Source organism: Callionymus lyra, chromosome 8, assembly GCF_982586985.1.
Source record: "Callionymus lyra chromosome 8, fCalLyr1.hap1.1, whole genome shotgun sequence".
NCBI classification, from domain to species: domain Eukaryota; kingdom Metazoa; phylum Chordata; class Actinopteri; order Syngnathiformes; family Callionymidae; genus Callionymus; species Callionymus lyra.
In genome coordinates, this window is record NC_141825.1 from 7,562,137 (window position 1) to 7,582,208 (window position 20,072).

At 40.7% G+C, this 20,072-nt stretch overlaps 3 protein-coding genes across 4 annotated transcripts in view; 2 read left to right on the forward strand and 1 right to left on the reverse strand.

The window, feature by feature from the left end:
* The first annotated feature begins 568 nt into the window (after positions 1-568).
* On the forward strand, positions 569-4,611 carry parietopsin. Its single transcript, XM_087797727.1, has 4 exons — positions 569-911; positions 1,674-1,996; positions 3,151-3,396; positions 4,459-4,611. The coding sequence occupies exons 1-4, from the start codon at positions 569-571 to the stop codon at positions 4,609-4,611; spliced, it is 1,065 nt and encodes a 354-aa protein (XP_087653853.1).
* Positions 4,612-7,954: 3,343 nt separating this feature from the next.
* On the forward strand, positions 7,955-9,790 carry LOC148073524 (D(2)-like dopamine receptor). The gene is made up of 3 exons (XM_087797751.1): positions 7,955-7,981; positions 8,079-9,359; positions 9,632-9,790. The coding sequence occupies exons 1-3, from the start codon at positions 7,955-7,957 to the stop codon at positions 9,788-9,790; spliced, it is 1,467 nt and encodes a 488-aa protein (XP_087653877.1).
* A 3,171-nt stretch (positions 9,791-12,961) lies between these two features.
* Positions 12,962-20,072, reverse strand: part of LOC148073525 (A-type voltage-gated potassium channel KCND2-like) — a 79,660-nt gene continuing 72,549 nt past the window's right edge. For both annotated transcript variants that reach the window (XM_087797250.1, XM_087797249.1), the window contains 2 exons: positions 19,145-19,365; positions 12,962-14,245 (listed from right to left, as the gene is read on the reverse strand). In XM_087797250.1, coding sequence (XP_087653376.1) covers positions 14,068-14,245; positions 19,145-19,365 — 399 coding nt within the window. In that variant the 3' untranslated portion in view covers positions 12,962-14,067. The remainder of the gene's footprint in view (positions 14,246-19,144; positions 19,366-20,072) is intronic.

Consider the following 20,072-nt stretch of genomic DNA (forward strand, 5'->3'; position numbering starts at 1 on the left):
GTGTAATAAAAAACTTGAGGACGCTTTTTCAGTCCTCGAATGAAACTGGAACACATTCAAAATAATATAATTTCATACTTTGTGGGCTCATTTGTTGCAGTTTAATTGTTGTTTCACCCCCAGCCTTCAACAACAAAGGACCTTATTTTGAACGCGTCCTTCCTCCGAGTGAGTTGTTCTCTGACTATTTATTAAAAGTTTGCTTGAAGATTCTTCGCGGCTGCGTGTCATCAATCCTGTTTGAAATGAAGTTTAATAAGACGTTGATTAAAAGTCTCTCCTGATCATCATTCGGAAGATATTAAACGACTTAATCAACACAATATTACATCATAGAACGTCTCCTCGTCTGAAGAATCACCTCCAGGGTTTGATTGATGACTTTTCAACTTTCCAATTAGCGTTAGAGCTGCAGGTTCGCGGGGATTAATCCGGTTAAATCGGGTTACGTGAGGGGGAGACAGGTGCCTCAGATCTGAAGGCAAAGCTGTGGAATTATCCGCCGTCGGATCAGAGGCTCTGGAGCAGGACACCCCTGGGTCCAGAGCCACAGTGTGACTTCTTCACCATGGACAGCAACAGTTCCACCTGGAGCTCCGGTCCCACCGTCCCGGCCGAGACCTCCGCGGCGGCGCCCACCATCTTCCCGCCGTACGGCTACAGCATCATCTCCTTCCTCATGTTCATCAACACCGTCTTCTCCGTGTTCAACAACGGGCTGGTGATCACCGTCATGCTGAAGAACCCGTCCATCCTGCAGCCCATGAACGTCTTCATCCTGAGCCTGGCCGTGTCCGACCTCATGATCGGCCTGTGCGGCTCGCTGGTCGTCACCATCACCAACTACAGAGGCTCCTTCTTCATCGGACACGCCGCCTGCGTCTTTCAAGGGTTCGCCGTCAATTACTTTGGTGAGTTTTTGTCTCAGATTTTATCTCTTGTTGGCCAATGAACGAATTTATGATCAGTAAATATGTGTTTACTCGTTTTTTCTGAATGAAACACATCTTTATCAAAGTTTTTTATGCCTTAAAAAATATCACTTGTCTTAAGAGTGGATGCGTTTAACTGATCGGAAAGCAGAGCAAGAAAATATAAAAAAAAAACTGCTTTAAATTAACTAAAATCTCACATCGGACCAATTATTATGTCTGAATTAAGACAGGCCTTGGAATTTTAAATGAACAATTTTGTTCCAATAAAGGATTTGAAAATAATTTCTGTTATGAATTTATATGAATTTCAGGTTTTATATTTTTTTAATAAATAAATAGTAATATATTTAGAAGGAATATAATAATAATAGAGAAATATTTGAATATAGTATTTATATTAATATAAATAAATGCAGAAAAATAAAAACACAGCAGGCTAAAATATACAACAAATGCCTTTTTTTCAGTGTATGTATTAGTGATGAACTCTATATATTCAAAGTCCAAAAAAATGTATTAACTATGTTAAATAAAGATGTAACTGAACAATGTATCAACAGAAATTCAGTCAAACCAAAAAGCAAAATAAGCCTAAATTTATGTCAAACTAAACTATTTAATTGTGTAATAAAAGTTCTATTTTGTAGATAAAATAAAAGAATGACCTCAGCATATAAACAGAATAAGCAACTGTGTAAAATGTTAAATATTATGAGATGACGAAACAGTTTTCTGCAGGACTGGTCTCTCTCTGCACGCTGACCCTCCTGGCCTACGAGCGATACAAGATGGTCTGCACCAGGAAGACCTGCTTCAGCATGCGTCGCAGCGTCACAGCTCTGGCGCTGGTCTGGGTCTACTGTCTGTTCTGGGCCGTGGCTCCTCTCCTGGGCTGGAGCGGGTACGGTCCCGAGGGGATCCAGACCTCCTGCTCTCTGTCCTGGGAGGAACGCTCGTGGAGCAACTACAGCTACCTGATCTGCTACACCCTCCTCTGCTTCATCTTCCCCGTCATCGTCATCATCTACTGCTACTCCAGAGTCCTCAAGTCCATGAACAAGGTAAGTAAGTAAAGGTTCTTTGTAAAGATCTTTCTAGACCAGGGTCACAAAGCGCTTTAACGATCAAAACAATACACAGTTAAATTATATACTTTAAAAGGTCAAGAACACATGACACAAACACAGCAGCAACATGAAAGTAAAGAAAAAGAACAAATAATAATGTCTTAAGATGTTTCTTGAAGGAGTCAGTAGATCATCAAACACAGAGGAAGATCGTTCCAAAGCTTAGGAGCAACAGTCTGGAAGGATTTCTCTCCTCTGGTCCTGAACCGTGTTCAGGAACCATCAGTAGATTCAGAGCTGGGGTGTAAGTCTTGATCAGATCAGTGGTGGAAGGTCTGACCATGAATAGATCTGAAAGTAAGAACCAGAATTTTAAAATGGATCGTGAAAGAAACTAATGCGGAGTTTTGAGGATCTGGGAAATGTGAGTTCTTCTACTAGAGCAGCTCAGAATTCTGGCTGCAGAGTTTTGTATTAACTGCGAGCGAGACAGATCATTCTTTTTTAGACACTAAAATAAACTGTTACAATAGTCTAAACGAAAAGATACAAACACATGGATTATAAGCTCCAGATCGTGTTCAATACAATTTTATTTAAAGTGTCTTATCTCAAGACACTTTACAGTTGAAGTAAGACTATAGTGGAGAAAGGAAAAACAGATCCAGCAACTCAACAATGGGTAAATTACATTGTGGCATTGGCAAGAAAAAAACATCCTTTTAGACGGCAGAAACCTTGAGTAGAACCAGACTCATTGTTGATGGCCTCCTGCTGTGACCAGCTGGGAGGAAGGATGGTGGGGTAGACAGATGGACAGAGAAGAGTTAGGGAGGATACAGTGAGAGAACAAAAAAGAGGAGAGTAGGAGAGTCCATGGAGGTGCTGGAGAGAACTCTGGATCCATTGACGTGGTGGAGGTCCTGGATCAGCAGCAGCTCTGGAGGTGGAGCCCTGGAGCTCTGGGAGAGAAATAAAAAGTGTGGGTTTTAACTGCACAGGTGATGAATGTAATGCAGAAAAGGAAGGATATACAGAGCCCAGTGACTAAAACTCCTCCAGCAATCGAAGCCTATAGCAGCTAAAGGAAAACAGAAAACCTGTTTCAGGATGACATGAAGTTTAAAGCTTGGTTTCCTGACCCTCAGCTGAACTGCAGCGTGGAGAGCCAGGGCGGGCGCTGCAGCCAGAAGGAGAATGACCACGCCACCAACATGGTTCTGTCCATGCTGCTGGCCTTCTTCATCTGCTGGTTGCCCTACACCGTCCTGTCCGTGGTGGTCGTGGTGGACCCGGACGCGTACATCCCTCCACTGCTGGCCACCATGCCCATGTACTTCGCCAAGACCAGCCCGGTCTACAACCCCATCATCTACTTCCTCACCAACCAGCAGGTGAGCAGGTCTTCGAAATGAACCAGAGACTTCTACCATGAAGAAGAATTCAAACTTGTGTTCTTTAGTCAGTTTTAAAGAAAAATACAGTTTTGACTTCATTTGATTTACTAGACGTAATATTTTATTCCTCGTTAGGATACCAGGGTTTTTCAAATCATGGCCGTTTGCAATTTAACCAATAAATAATATAAACAATACAGTTATTGAGATAAAATAAATGTTTGGCAATAATCTAAAGTAAAAAGAACATAAAGTTATAAAATTTACATTTTCCTGATCTGCGTTACATTTCGGAAAACGCCGCGTTTGACGGTGAAACTACAAGCCCCTGTTTAGATAATGCAACATGGCCGACGTCACAGGAAATAGAAGATGTGTGTCACGATGTCCGCGGAGTCAACATGTATCATAACAGGAGGAGAAATTTTCAATCTTATTTCAATACTTAACTACTAAGTGATCTGAAACTGTGAAAGATTCCCTTTCTTTTTATCTTCATGAATCTCTAAACTTATCGCTAAAGTACCATATTTCTCAGACTATAAGGTGCACTTAAAATCCCTTAGTTTTCCTAAAGAAAATCGACAGTGCTCCTGTTTTAACTTGCTGACCTTAAGCTGTTTTTCATGTGGTACATGGTCCTTCAAAATCTGTCACAGTCTTGGTAAAGTACAGAGCGTTAACGCACGTTATAATCCGGTGCACATTTTAGTCTAAAAAATACGGTACGAGTCAAAGGTCTGCATCCCTTTAAGTACACAAATCTATCGTTGTAGTTCTGGAAAACGGTCTAGAGATCCAATCATTTGTGGTCTCTGTCTTGCCCGGAAACAAATTGTCATAAAACTCTACTTCAAATATTCTTGTTAATTATATGTGTACTATTGTTATTAGTACTTTTGTGTCTTGGTGACGGTCTTGAAAAGTTTTTTTGTATTTGTGACACTCTCTAGTCTTGGTAGAGTTTCTTGACTGGGTAAGTCTGGACTAAAAGTCAACACGAAGCCCTCGTGATTCAGCCTTGAGCAACAGAAACATAACAAATCCATTTCTTTCCAGTTCCGTGACGCCACCCTGGAGCTCCTGTCCTGCGGGCGATACATCCCCAGAGGCCCCAAAGTCCGCATCACCATGCGCTCCATAAACAGGAGGGGCCAACTTCCGACGTTTGGCAAGAAATTCTCCACCCACACCAAAGTCCTGCCTCTCTGACTCTCGCCTTGTCTTGGACCAGAACCTGCTGGTCTGGGTTTTTTACGTGGGGCTCCGTGCCGCCCGAGAGAGCTTCTTGCATGTCGGAGGAACCCTTGATGGTGGACTGTGTGGCTCGTGGGATTAAGACGCAGAATAAACAAACTGACAAAAGTCAATTTGACAAAATGTTGGGATAAAACAAATAGATCAGCATGAACGTTACAAGATTAAAGTCGCCTCATCGCCGACTTGTTATAGAAGTTAAAGTGATAGTTCACCCAAAAGTAAAGAGTAATCTGTTCTTTCTAGCGTTATAGACAAAAATGTTTGTTCATTTTCATGTAGTGACTGGACTTCAGTTGTCTTTGTCTTCATCTTCGTCGACACTTAAAAACATCCAAAATACCTCCATACTGCTCGTCTGTAACGCCCCTCTTGGATTGACACATGAGAAATTGTTAATAAATAATAAAAAAACTTAAATAATTCTATATTTTAAGCTTGTTTTTTTTTTTCTGATCAATTCTTCTCATGTGGAGCTTCAATCCAGACGAGCAGTATGGAGGTATTTGGATGTTTTTAAGTGTCTTTTTGGACAAAGATGAAGACGAAGACAACTGAGCTCCAGTCACTACATTAGAATGAACAAACATTTTTGTCTGTAACTCTAAAAAGAACAGATTACTCTGAAAATATTCCCAGCATTAGTCGACATAAGAGTAGAAAATGTGTGAAGTTTGAATTCACTTTAAGGCATTATCTTTAGTGATTATTGTCGGCCATTTCAACTGATGAGAAAAATAGTATTTAGTTTCACTTCTTGGTGTTTGTCTCCTTTGATTCTCCTCCATCACTCCTCCACTCTTTTAACCATCCTTGAACCTCGCCTCATTTTAACTTGAACCACTATATCCTCCCAAAAAACTCCTTTGATTGCTCTTAAAAAATAAAAAACACTAAATCTTTACTTGTGTAACATCTTCCTCACACCATGTGTTCATCGATCTTCATTCAAGACAAGTTAAAATTCTGCAGTAGTTTCTTCATAATGTGTTCTTCGCGTCAGTGAAGACTCTCATTGGCTCGAGCCAGAAGATCTGAACACCAAACAAATTGAAATTGTGGTTTTGCTTCTTCATATTTGAGTTTGTCTCAAACTTTATTTTAGATAATTATCGTGAACGTGACGGGAAACGTGTGACTCTAATAAATTAAAAGTAAAGGACTTTTGCTTTGGTTCCCATTCCTGATCTCTTCTTCTCACCGATGGTGCTCTCGCTATCTCACCAGGGTTTATCGGGTTTGATCTTCCTCAGATCGCCAGTTTAATCCCTCGGCGATCAGATTGAAATCCAGTCGTCTAATCCCCGACACCAGCAGCCAGTCAGTCAGAAAGATGATTAGCATGAGGAGTGTGTTCTGTGTTCAGTTTCTGTCGCCGCGCATTTGCAATTTCAAATAATCATCATTTTTTACGACACAATTTGTCTTGTGCACCTCAGTGTTTCTTAATTTTGAGGATTCTGCTCCATCGTTGTGCTGGATTGTTGTTTGTAAATATAAAAAGTCTAAATAAAATGTTTTGGATTTACAATCGCTTTCATTTCATTAATACAGAAGTAAATGAAAAACGAGGAGATGTAGGTGTATTGAACACATTTCAGTCTCTCGTACATCTTTCCAATGATCTACAGATGGATTGATATGAAAGACGTGTGTTTATTGTATGACTAACAACAAAGAAAATAAGAAAAATTCCAACGTAAGTAAATGTTATATAAAAAGGCAAAAATAAAGAATTTACAGGTGAATAAAAATGTCCTGTAAACAATGAAGGATGACATAAACCTGTAAAACATGCTAGAATAAAAATGAAGTATATTATTATATAAATAAAGGAAGGGGTGGTAAAAATGAAAGATGAATAACAGGCCATGGTAATGAGACCAGAAGATCAGCAACAAAATATGAAGTTTCATGCATCAATCTCGTCTGATAGCGCTAACCTATGTAGAGAGGGATCTGATCAAATGACCTTCAGGTTCGTTGACTTCACACAACACAAGACTTCCTCCAAAATAACTGGATGTCTTAACTCAGACCACAAGGTTCTTACTTTCTTTTTTTTTTAAATTCAAGCTGAAGATTTTTGACTGAATACAGATTAACAAGATTAACCCTAGCATTAGCTCAGGGTCAAGGTGACCCGGAGGCCAGAAAACAAAACTGAGAGACAACACAAGGGTTAAAACAAACACAGTTGTTTTATCATTACCTTTTACCTTACTGGGGTTGCAGGGAGACTGGAGCCTATCCCAGTATTATAGGGTCAGAGGCAGGGGACACCCTGGACAGAACACCAGTCTGTTGCAGGGTGGCACACAAATACAGACAACCATTCACACACACTCTCCTAACTATGGATAATTTTCCATAGGTGGTTCTCAAGTAATCAATCTCTGTATGTTTTTGGACTGTGGGAGGAAACTGGAGTGCCCGGAGTAAACCCATGCAACACGGGGAGAACATACAAACTCCAGGCAGAAAGGTTGGTTCAGCCTGGAATTGAACCCTGGAATTGAACCAGCAACCTTCGTGCTTTGAGGTGACCTCGCTAACAACTGCACCACCACCTGCTTATTATATTCTTCGCAAATCCCTCGGAGAGTTCATTAAAACAAAGTAACGTCTTTTTTTAAGTCTGTTTACGTGTTACAGTCATTTTCCATTTTCTTTTTTTTGTGTGACTGTAAGTAAGTAAGTAAGTAAGCAAGTAATATTTGTAAAACTCTTTTCTAGACCAGGGTCACAAAGCGCTTAAACAATCAAATACTAATACTTAATAAAATATATACTTAAAGGGTGAGATTATATACAACTACATAATAGAATGACGTGTCTTTCTTCAACTTTCTCTTTTGGGTTTCAATCCAGTGTTTTTAACCCTCCTTCCGCGAATATAAAAGTTATTCGTTTCTTAACTTGTGGCCCTAAATTGCTGATTAAATATCCTGGACGCTGCCCACGGAAATACATCGCGTTGATCCCAGATTTGGCGAAACTGCATAAGCTCCGACAAGTGTGAAACGGAAAGAGCATTTCACACTTTTATCAGCAAACAGGATTACACAATGCGATTCTCTAATCCGTTGGCGTGCTGTCCCTTTATTTCCTGAGCCCAACTCAAAAGTCCAGAGTCTTCCATCTGGCACTTTTCCCAACCGCGAGATACGCTTGATGGACATCTGCCCCCGACTCTAAACCCTGCGTCAAAAGCAGATTGATTCCTGTGACGTAACTCCTTTTTTTTTTAAATTAACAACATCTCGTTCCGCCTGCGACACCAACAGCCCAGTTTATAATGAACGCGAAAAGCGGGGACTCCCAGGTGACCCGGCGGCGTCGTGGGGTGATAATGAAAAGGGTGGATACTTTGGCTTTAATTGTTCACGTCAAAGGTTCGCCCTTTAATGTTCCATCTGCAGCCCAAACGGGAGCCAGAGGAGTCGACGCTGAAACATGGGAGCCCTTTGAGTCCGGAGATGAGAGCCGACCCGTCGCTCGCGCCCGGGAACGGCAGCGTCTGGGACGAATACGTCGACCTGGGATTCGTCGGCGCCAACAGCTTGATCCTGGCGAGCACGACGGTCGTGGGCGTCGCGGCGAACCTGTTCGTCATCCTGGCCGTCTTCTCTCAGAAGTCCCTCCAGACGTGGAACAACGCGCTGGTGGTGAACCTGGCGGCCATCGACACCCTCAGGTGTCTGGTCGACTGTCCGGCTCTGTTTGCCATCGTTCTGTTCGTTCACGGGCGGAGACGCTTGGACCGGCTCGTCTGCGACGCGCAGATCGTCTCCTTCTCCTTCAGCTGCTGCGTCCAACTGTTGACTCTGGCTTGCATCAGCGCCGAGAGGTACCAGGCCATCGCGCAGCCTTTCAAAACCGTGCAGAGACGCCGCAGGATTATCGCTCTGATCCCGCTCACGTGGATCCTGGCCGTCCTGCTGGCGTCGTTGTCCGTCATCCGTTTCAAAGACTCGCCCGTGCATTTGTACTGCAGGTCTCAGCGGGGAGACGCTTCCTCCTACGACACATTTGGACTTTACACACTGTTCCCCCTGTGGGCGGCGTGCTTCGCCGTCATTATCGGATTCTACGGACGCATATTTACCCACGTCAGGGCGCACAATCGCAAAATATTTGACCAGGGGACCTTCCCGGTGTCTGAGCAGAAGCACACCGAGGAGAAGAGAGCGACACCACAAGCACAGAAGAGTCAAAACCTTCGTGAAACTTTGGAGCTGGTTGAACTGGAGACTCAGGACGGGACGCACAAGGATTCCGTTGCTGCTCCAGAACTGGATGCTACTGACAAGAATCCTTTGAAAACCCACCAGGATAACGGTTCTGCTGAAGACAAGGCGTCCACTGAGAGACCTCAAAACGAGCCAGAAAATCCAGCAAAACAACAAGAGAAGATCAATTCAATCAAAACAAGTGCTTTGATTCACAACGACGGAGGAGAATCCGTGGCCGTCGCCGCCGTCGATCCGGTCCCGACCCAACCCGGCGCCGTGACCACAGAGGTGTTCGGCGCCGTGTGCATGATGCCCACCAAGTCCAGCCGAGAGCGGGCGAGCAAGAAGAAGGAGAGCAACCTGGCCAAACGTACCGGCTACATCATCCTGACCTTCCTCTTGTTCTGGCTGCCGCTGATCACCACCGTCCTGCTCAACTTCACCGTCCACGGGAACAAGTACACCAAGGTGAGTAAGAACCAGAATTGTAAAGTTGAAAGTCCTGAAAGAAACTGGCAGCCACTGAAGAGATTTCAGGATCGGAGAAATGTGAGTTCTCCTACTAGAGCAGCTCAGAGTTCTTGTTAAGACATGAAAACACTGTTGCAATAGTCCAGACGAGAAGACACAAACACAAGGATTACAAGCTCCAGATCATGTTGTGACAACATTTTCCTAAGTTTAGAGATTTTTCTCAGTCACCTCTAACCTTCTCTCTGCTCCGATGTCACCCTCTTTAGGTGACCAGGGCTCTGAACGTGGAGATCCTGTCCGTGTCCATCTCCTGCATCACCTCCCTGAGCAACCCCATCATATACGCGGCGCTGAACCCTCAATTCAGGACCGAGTTTCATCGTCTCAGGAGACGAGTCAGATCCATGATCCGCAAGGAGTCTTGAGGTTTTCGTGTTCAACTGAACTGTTGACTTTAATCAGCGCAGTTTTCCTTTCAGTCGTCACGACCTGAACCAGCTCCTGCAACTCAACAAAGATGGTGACAACGCTTTCTGTCCATCAAGTGATCGTCTTCCTTCTCATAATACTTTTTTTTAAAATATTTAAACAACGAACGGTGAAAGTATCACTTTCTACGTGATGACGACACACACCGCAAACGTTTTTCATAAACCTTTTTTTGGATCAAAAAAACTTGAACTATTTACTACACATAAAACATGTGTATTAACAAAAACACCTTCTTTGTCAATCAGATTATTTTCCAAGCGTCCCTCACTTCCTGATCCGTCGACATGTGACTTCCACCCCAGCGGAATGTAACGGCGCTGCTGATTGGCCGAAATATGTTGGACTAAAACAACTGTACGATGTTAACTTTCAAGTGACGAACAATGATTACAAAACAATGAGCTGTTTTAAACCGGTAAAATTTTTGATTATGTAATGTTTACTCATAAGTTTCAGTATCATTGGTCGGGGTTCATCCAATCAGTGTCGTCGTCACATGTAGCCGCGACATATTCAGGTCACATTTTTTTTATAAATGTTATGATTTGGTTAAAAGTTTTCTCTAAGTGAAGTGTTATCGTTCACGACGTGTGGCGTCATCATGTGGGACCGAAATCATACTTGGATTTTGATGTAAGATACAGCAAAAAAATAATTTAAATAAAAGAAATGCAAAGGCCATGTGATTTAGTTTTAAATATTTTATTGTCCCTTGAACATGCTTTTATAAAGTGTGCTAGCATCGTTTTTTCGGCGGATCGTGACAGATTTGAAAAATGATGTTGTAGCTTCTAAGAGGTAAAAGAAGGACAAATAAATATTTAATATCTGAGCTACAGATTCTAATTAAGTTAAAAAACATTCCTTGGAAGGAAAATAAATATTTATAAATATTTGTCCATTTAGGGTTATTAAGATTTTCTAGTCTACATAGTCAATGAAAGTCTGATGTTTGTCCAAACCTTATGATGTTAATTGTTCATTTCTTTCAATATAAAAGTCCTACATTTACATCAGCCGCTGTGTTTTCCTGCAGTGGTTCCGAGGCTCTGTTGAGCCGCTCGGTCGGATGCAATTATCCCGGCATGTGGGACGCCACGGACGCCTCGACTCCTTCCTCCCCGAGGATGCCTCAACCGCGACCCCCCCCACAGAGCCGGTCACGTCCTCACTTGTCCCTCCAGCACTTTTATTTTCCACCGTGTTAATAGATAATGAGGCTTGAAAATGAAGGGCGTCAATTAAACACCACACGACTACAAATCTCACCCCATGTTTGATGCTTTAAAAATAGGTTTCTTTCTCAATGAAATAAATCATGTTTGTTTCAACTGAAATGATGAATAAAAGATGAAGAAAGAAAGTTGATCTAACACGCACAGAAAAATAAACCATTTGTTGACAACACTTCAGCTTCATCAGACCATGACTACGAAGCACATTGACTTGTAAAGAGGACGTCGACACTTTATTATCGAGGACAGGGCGGGAAATAATCCTAGTCCACTTTGATTGACATTTCACCATCCAATCATTTCAAACGGGCGCTCCAGAAGCTTGGACAGTGTTTCACAAGTGACCAAAATATTTGTATTTGGTGTCAAGACATTCAAGTATTTAACAGTAAGTAAGTTATGAAGGTGATCTTAAATAATTGTGTAAAACGTGTCCCAGGGAAAACACATTTTACGGCACCTTTGACCCTTGTTATCTCCAGGTCAAGGTGACCCAAGAGCTGAGTAATTAACTAAATTATAATATTTATAATAATAATAATAATAATCCATTACAAAACTTTCAGAAGAAAAATACTGAGTATATAAAACACCAGGTTATTAAAATAATAATAATATTGTTGATTGAAAAAACAATTGCCCTGTTTTATTCAAGTGTAATAAGTTTGTTATTGTGTGTTTCACAAATGATTGAGCAATGTTTAAACTGTGTACAGAGCAGGATTCAAGGTATCTTTAAAATGAGGTCAATCCATCCTTACGATCTCATTTGTCACCGTCGTGAGCTTCATGGCCAGAGATGCACAGTTCAGCACTTCAAAAAGTTTGTTCCGGCTCCGCTTGTGCAAGAGACAAAACTACGACAACAACAAAATAAAAACACATGTTTGAATGATGACGTCTTTTGCTGACTTCACTAGTTTTTCTTTTCGCGAGTAATTCTTTCAGAAGATAATAAATAAAGACTTTCTCTTCACACAACTCACTAAATTAGGTGTCAATAAACAACTTTACAAATGATTAAATGCAACCGCAGACACTATTTTTGCTACTTTGAAAGCCTGAAATATAGTTCGCTAAATTTATTGATCAAGTGCTAAAAGTGATAGTTCACCAAAATTCAAACTCAATTTCTACTCTTATGTCGACTAATGTTGATTATTTTCAGAGAGTTCGGTTCTTTTTAGAGTTACAGACAAAAATGTTTGTTCATTTTAATGTAGCGACTGGAGCTCAGTTGTCTTCGTCTTCATCTTCGTCCAAAAAGACACTTAAAAACATCCAAATACCTCTATACTCCTCGACTGTAACGTCTCTCTTGGATTGAAGCCTCGACATGAGAAGAATTGATTTGCTACGCAAACAGGAAGTACTACAGGTCAATATTTTGAGCGCTTCCAGTAGACAGTAGCGTAGACAGCAATCTGGAAGCGCTTGTGATATTTACCTGGAGTACTTTCTTTTAGCGTAGCATGTTAGCCTGTTAGCTTCTACTACAAAATATTGAAAATATAGACTTGTTTAAGTATTTTTCTGAACAATTCTTCTTATTTCGAGGCTTCAATCCAAGAAGGGTGTTACAGTTGAGCAGTATGGAGGATGTTTTTAAGTGTCTTTTTGGACGAAGATGAAGACGAAGACAACAGAGCTCCAGTCGCTACATTAAAATGAACAAACAATTTTCATCTATAACTCTAAAAAGAACAGATTACTCTGAAAATAAATCCAACGTCGACATGGGAGTAGAACATGAGAGAAGTTTGAATTTTGGTTGAACTATGACTTGAAGATCAAGCAAAAACGATTTTTCAATCTGACCCTGAAGACCTTCATGGCCGCTCATATGAAAAAAGACATGGGTCAAAAGAGTGGATGATTCAGAAGAGCTACAGTATTTATTGATCCACTGCACCAAAAGCACAATGTTTCGAATATTTCCCTTTTGATTCTGCTCATAGATAAAGTCCATGATTTGTAGAAGTGACATCATAACACAACCATCACTCTCCTGTTTTCCTTTGTCCCATTTCGACCGGCAAAGCCCTGACAGGAGGCAAAGACAAAAGGCTTACTTTGAATTAAAAAGAGAATTTCGGCGAATGGCAGCATGCAAATCCGTAATTCAACCCGTTAACAGACAGAAACATCGGCCGACAACTGTGAACTAAATCTAGAAAGAAGAGGATCCAAACGTGGTCGATAAAAGTTCTGAGATATTTACAGTATGAAAAAATAAAACTACAAAATGGCCGTTAAACACAGTGAAGTCTGGCTTTTTTTCTGCAGGACGCGACGTCGACACTGGTATTTCTACCGTCAATGGGAAATCTCTCGATCGTCAGAAATGAAAGCGAAAAAAACACAAACTTCTGACTTGCACATTTTTCACAGACATGTCATGATGCGCGGCACATTTTCACTCGTCAAGCGATGACACGATGAATGAACGAAAGAATATTCACAACAGTTTCCATTCCAGAGGATGCATGTCTGAATTTACATCAGTGGAAAAAAACGGCTTCTTCCAAAAAACTTGGATGGAATATTCACAGAGAAGCCTCGCGGACGATGAGCGTGTGTGCTTTTTTTTTTATCATGGGCGGCCGTTATGACCCGTCGCTGGAACATCTGCCTCTCTTTGAAATGAGAAGGAAAACAACTTCAGATTCAAAAATAAAGTCTTTTTTTTTTCCAGATGTGTAGGCAACAACGATCCAGTGGCAGCGTGTCTTTGCTCTGCTGTGCTTCTCGAAAAGGATCTGCTGGTCGCTCCACCGTCAGCTGTCCACGTCGCCGGAACTCCATGCAGCGTTGACATCAGATGAGATCACTACTTCAAAAAACGAAACTCAAAAAACCGCCGATCTTGTAATCCCTCTCGATTATGGCAGGTTGATGCTCGGTGGTCCCTCTCCTCGGCATCTCCGTTCAGACCAGTCGGGCCGACCGCGGGTGGGTGGGGGGGGGCGAGGCGTCTACAAGGCCGATACTCGGACAATGTTGCTCTGAGAGTACGAGGAGGTGGTGGTGGACACGTCCCCGCCCGATGAGGTCACCACGGGGACGGACAGGCTGACCATGGAGGGGGTGATGTAGGATCCGTCGCACTTCAAGGTCGCGCTCATGTCCAGTTTGGCGTTAAGGCTGGAGCGGCTGTAAAACAACGAGGATGGAGTTAGAAGAGGGTTTTTTACATCAACGACAATCTTTCTGGACACGATTGTCAACTGTGTGACTCAACCACAAATATCCTGATGATGCAAAAATGTCAGTGTAGGTGTTAGAAACGTCTTTTACTGCCTGTTAAACACCCAGTTCCATTTGTATCAACGTCACAAGCACCAAGATAGTTAGTCCAGCAAAGGATCATGGGATTGATGACGCAACACCCAGAAAGAAAAAACACCACTTCGCTAAGAACATCTGTCCTGAATAAAGTGTGATTTTGGTACAAGGTTTAAAGGACTCCTTTCAAATCAGCAGATCTGTTGTGTGGAGTCCCTCAGGTTCTGTTTTGAGTCCTTTATTATTTTTGCTGTATGTTTGAAACTTGGAGCTTATAATCGTTTGTATCTTTCGTTTAGACTATTGTAATAGTTTATTTTGGTGTCTAAACAAGAAGGATCTGTCTCGCCTGCAGTTCATACAAAACTCTGCAGCCAGAATTGTGAGCCGCTCTAGTAGAAGAACTCACATTTCCCCGATCCTTAAAACTCTGCATTAATTCAAGATCCTCAGAAACTAATTTACTATTTGAATGAGACCTGCTATTTTAAGAGAACAACCAGGAGAATATGTATAACCCTGGAACAAGTCGGGAAAACCCGGGGAGATTAGTGTAACAACGTGTGTCATACAAGATGATTTCGTTATTTCATGTATTTCATTTATTGTTGATGTGTACGTAGTGTCTGCTGTCGTCTGAGATGTTGAATGTTCTGTCGGACAAGATAAAATCGCATCAATCAAAACAATTCCCAAAGACAAATACACAACAACAACAACAGTATTGTGTAAGAAACAAACAGCTTAACATCAACTTTTTAAAACACATCTGTGTTATTCTTAACCTTTTTATAAAATGCTTATTTTGCCTTCAGTTTGAACTGAATCAAAAATACGAGGGTATGATTCAAAATGGAAAGAAATGGAAGCCTCTGTATTTACAATGAATTAAACTAGAAACTCATTCAACACTGCTGGGTTTAAACATTCAAACGAGCAAACATGGATCTTTGCTCACAATTAAAACACTTTTGAGTTTCTCACACAAAAGTTTCACCTCAGAATTCAAAGTCAAACAAATCAAACTTCAGAGCACGAGTGACATGTATCTCAATATGTGTGTGTCTAAATGTGTGTCTACATGTGTGTGTCTCGGTGTGTGTGTCTCAGTGTGTGTGTGTCTCAGTGTGTGTCTCAATGTCTGTATCTCAGTGTGTGTGTCTCAGTGTGTCTATAAATGTGTGTGTCTCAGTGTGTGTAGCAATCTCCGTGTGTCTCAATGTGTGTGTGTGTCTTGGTGTGCATGTCTCAGTGTGTGTGTCTCAATGTGTGTGTCTCAGTGTGTGTGCCTCAATGTGTGTGTGTCTTGGTGTGCATGTCTCAGTGTGTGTGTCTCAATGTGTGTGTCTCAGTGTGTGTGTCTCAATGTGTGTGTCTCAATGTGTGTGTCTCAGTGTGTGTATCTCAATATTAGTGTGTGTCTCAGTGTGTGTGTCTCAGTGTGTGTATCTCAATATGTGTGTGTGTCTCAGTGTGTGTGTCTCAGTGTGTCTATAAATGTGTGTGTCTCAGTGTGTGTAGCAATCTCCGTGTGTCTCAATGTGTGTGTGTGTCTTGGTGTGCATGTCTCAGTGTGTGTGTCTCAATGTGAGTGTCTCAATGTGTGTGTCTCAATGTGAGTGTCTCAGTGTGTGTATCTTAATATGTGTGTGTGTCTCAGTGTGTGTGTCTCAGTGTGTGTGTCTCAGTGTGTGTGTCTCAGTGCGTGTGTCTCAGTATCTGTGTCTTAGTGTGTGTGTCTCAGCGTGTGTGTCTCAATGTCTGTGTCTCAGTGTGTGTGCATCAATGTGTGTCTCAGTGTGTGTGTCTCAATGTGTGTGTGTCTCAATGTCTCGTCTCAGTATGTTTGTCTCAATGTGTGTGTGTCTCAGTGTGTGTAAATATTGAAAGAGTTTAATTTTTTCTCTCCAAAACTTTGAAAAAGTATTCGTGGAAAATAGTTTTTTGTTCTTTTGCAGTCAAAATGAACATTCATTGTGTTTAATTTTCGTGGAAAATAATCAAATACTTGTTTAAAATCAAATGCACGGAATCATTACTTGAGGTGTGTTAAAGTTTTGGGAGGATGTTATTCAGACTGCAGGAGATGAAAATGTGGTCACTCGCGTATGAAATTGCATATTTTGAACAAATAAATCTCTTTTAATTCAAGTGGATGCATCTTTGTATACTGTGTGTGTGTATGTGTAGGTGTGTGTGTGTTTCAGAGTGACTCTGAGGAAAGTGAGTCGACCACTTAAACATATAAATGTATAAAACCCACTTCATCTCGATCACCTTTTCTATTTGAAACTTTGTTTTATCTGTTGAAATATGAAAAAAAAGAAATAATCTCCAATGGAGATAAAAAAGAATCTGCTCCTATTTTTATAAATCAATTGAAGAGGTCCGTTGCTACTTTATCAGTGACTGTGCAAAAGAACATTAAAGCTCAATTTCTCTCCTTTTGTATCCGTGAACTCTCTTGATAAGTAGTTCAATGGAACTTAAACTACGGTGATTATGGCAGATATAAGAGACATTTCACTTTTACCGCTCCTGTGCTTTTAATGAGAGTTTTATCATCTGCTGCTTTTTTCGACACATCTGTATTATCTTTCACGCTTAATTTCACCAGCAGATTAAAACGAAAAGTTTCTCTATAAAATGTATAATTTACTAGAATAAAAACATTACAACCATTGATTGATTAGAGTCGACATTAGATCAATTCAAGTTCCATGGATTTAGTGACAAAACCAAAATAAAATATTCATAATAAAATTTGATTTAATTATTTGTTTCCCTCTTGAATCTAATTTTATCCGTCATTTGCTGTATAGTGAAGTGAAATAGTTTATTATTAAATAATGTATTATTTCAATTATTATTATTATTGTTGTTGTAATTGTTATAATTATTATAATTATTTTCTTTTTATATTATATTGATATATTATATATATGAACTATGTGTTTAATCTGTGTATTTATGTTGAATCTTTTTTTCTACTTCTGATTATTTCTAATATTTCTAAACTTGTTCAACTGTGGGACAAATAAAGGAATATCTTATCTGATCTTATTGAATATTCTTGTCGTGCCGTAGATTATGATCTGATTTTTTTTTTTCAACTTCCTTGGCCTCCTTTTGTTCAAGAATATTAATTTCTTTGGTCTTCCTGGTTCTCTTTATTTATTCTTGCCATTGAAACATAACACAATATATATATATATAACTGTATAATAAAACTAGTGGACATACAGAGTAAACTCTCCTGTCCTTCAAAGAAAGAAAGAAGAAGAAATAAGAAGCACTATACTACAAACACTTTCACATTTGATTAGAGTATGTTTTTGATGATTTCTTTGTTATAAAAGCCAAAAAAAGTGTACAACAATATATGTTTGTTCCTACAGTATCGCAATATATCCCGATATATATATTATCGTCACACATGTATCGTGATACTATAATCTCCAGATTCTTGCCAACACACAGCTCTACAAGATATGTCCAAACATCAGCTGGAGTCACTGTGTCCTCTCGTCCTCAGCTATCACCGGGATTTCTTTTTGTTGTTCCTTTGGCTGTGAAGGATGTAATGACTGCTGCCATCTAGTGGCCGGGCATTTAATTGGAACACTAACATGAGCAAAAGCTCTTTTATTTGCATGTAATAAAAACACGTTAATGAAAAATAAACCATAAAATAACTATGATACAACGATAACAATGTACTACAATGATGACAATGAACTACAACGATGACGATGAACTACAACTATGGCAAGGAAGTACAACGATGGCGATGAACTACAACGGTGGAGATGAACTACAATGATGACAATGAACTACAACGATGACGATGAACTACAACGATGACAATGAACTACAACGGTGGCGACGAACTACAACGATGACAATGAAGTATAACGATGACAGTGAACATCAACGATGACGATGAACTACAACGATGACGATGAATTACAATGATGGTGATGAACTACAATGATGATGATGAACTACAACTATGGCGAGGAACTACAACGATGGCGATGAACTACAACGGTGGAGATGAACTACAACGATGACGATGAACTACAACGGTGGCGATGAACTACAACGATGACGATGAACTACAACGGTGGAGATGAACTACAACGATGACGATGAACTACAACGATGACGATGAACTACAACGGTGGCGATGAACTACAACGATGACAATGAAGTATAACGATGACAGTGAACATCAACGATGACGATGAACTACAACGATGACGATGAATTACAATGATGGCGATGAACTACAACGATGACAATGAACTACAACGATGACAATGAACTACAACGATGACAATGAACTACAACAACGACGATGGTGTTAACAAAGTTTGACAACACACAGCCCTACAAGATATGTCCAAACATTAGCTGGAGCCACTGTATCCTCTAGTCCTCAGCTATCACCGGGGTTTTTTTTTGTTTGTTCCTTTGGCTGTGAAGGATGTAATGACTGCTGCCATCTATTGGCCGGGCATTTAATTGCGACACTAACTTGAGCAAACACTGTTCTGAACATTGGCATGTAATAAAAACACATTAATGAAAAATAAACCATATTATAACTATGATAAATAAAGATTTAAATCTAATAAAAAAGTCCTTTGAGAAAAAAAAAGAATGATACAGTGCTATTGATAAAGTATCGTGAAAATTAAAAGTGTATCGCTAACTTAAAAAAGCATTGAACGGAGGAGAAAAGAGTGGAGGCTCCAGACCTACCTGTTGACCACCGGCCTCTCTCGGATCTGGATGGTGCTGAGCTCCTGGTTGTTGGTGCTCGGCAGACTGAAGCTGCTCTTCTTCCTGTGGCGCCTCGAGCAGCAGGAGCTGAAGCCATGCGGGGAGGAGGACAGAGACGAGGAGCGAGAGCCAGGCTTGGTCATCACCGAGATCTCCATGCAGTTGGCCTGGAACGTCTGCTCGTCCACGAACTCGTGGTTCTGGAGAAGGAAAAGAACCGCAGTTAAGACGCATGAATCTGAGCTGTAAGTAAAGATGTGGAGGCTCAACATCCAGAACAAAACACTTAATAATTGGAAAATGAATCATCGAGGGGATAGAAATATATTGAGCCAGATGTCCGCCTGAAGAGCCATCTGTGAGCGAGAATTGAAGGTCGTGTGCGGGAGTCTCTGCCGGCAGGTGGCGCAGTTACATCACCGCAGATCTGCCGTGACTCATCCGGCGCTCACCTGTTTCCTTCCAACGCTTCGTGCTGGAACTAAACCTTTCATCAACAAGTCTGGGATTGATCTGATCATTTACACGAAAGAAAGTAATTGAAAAGAAAGTGTTTGGATTTAACAAGCAAATGCAAAAAGCCAACGTTTGATTTATCTGCCTTCAGAATACATTTGTGGTTATAGAAGTTCCAATTAGAATCTTTCAAACAAAGGAATATCATAATTACTTTTTCATGTTTGAAACAGTAACTTATACATTCAAAGAAATACCTTTATTTCTTTTACAAAACATGATTAGATGTGACGACGACTGATGGAAAATCATCAGAGATGATGTGTAAGAACATTTGAGGCAACGTTTCATTGTGTTCAACCCTTGCTTGTTGTTATCGTCATGATTCAAAATGATGAACCAAGACGATGACAATGAACTACGACTACGACATTAATGAGGAAATATGGCG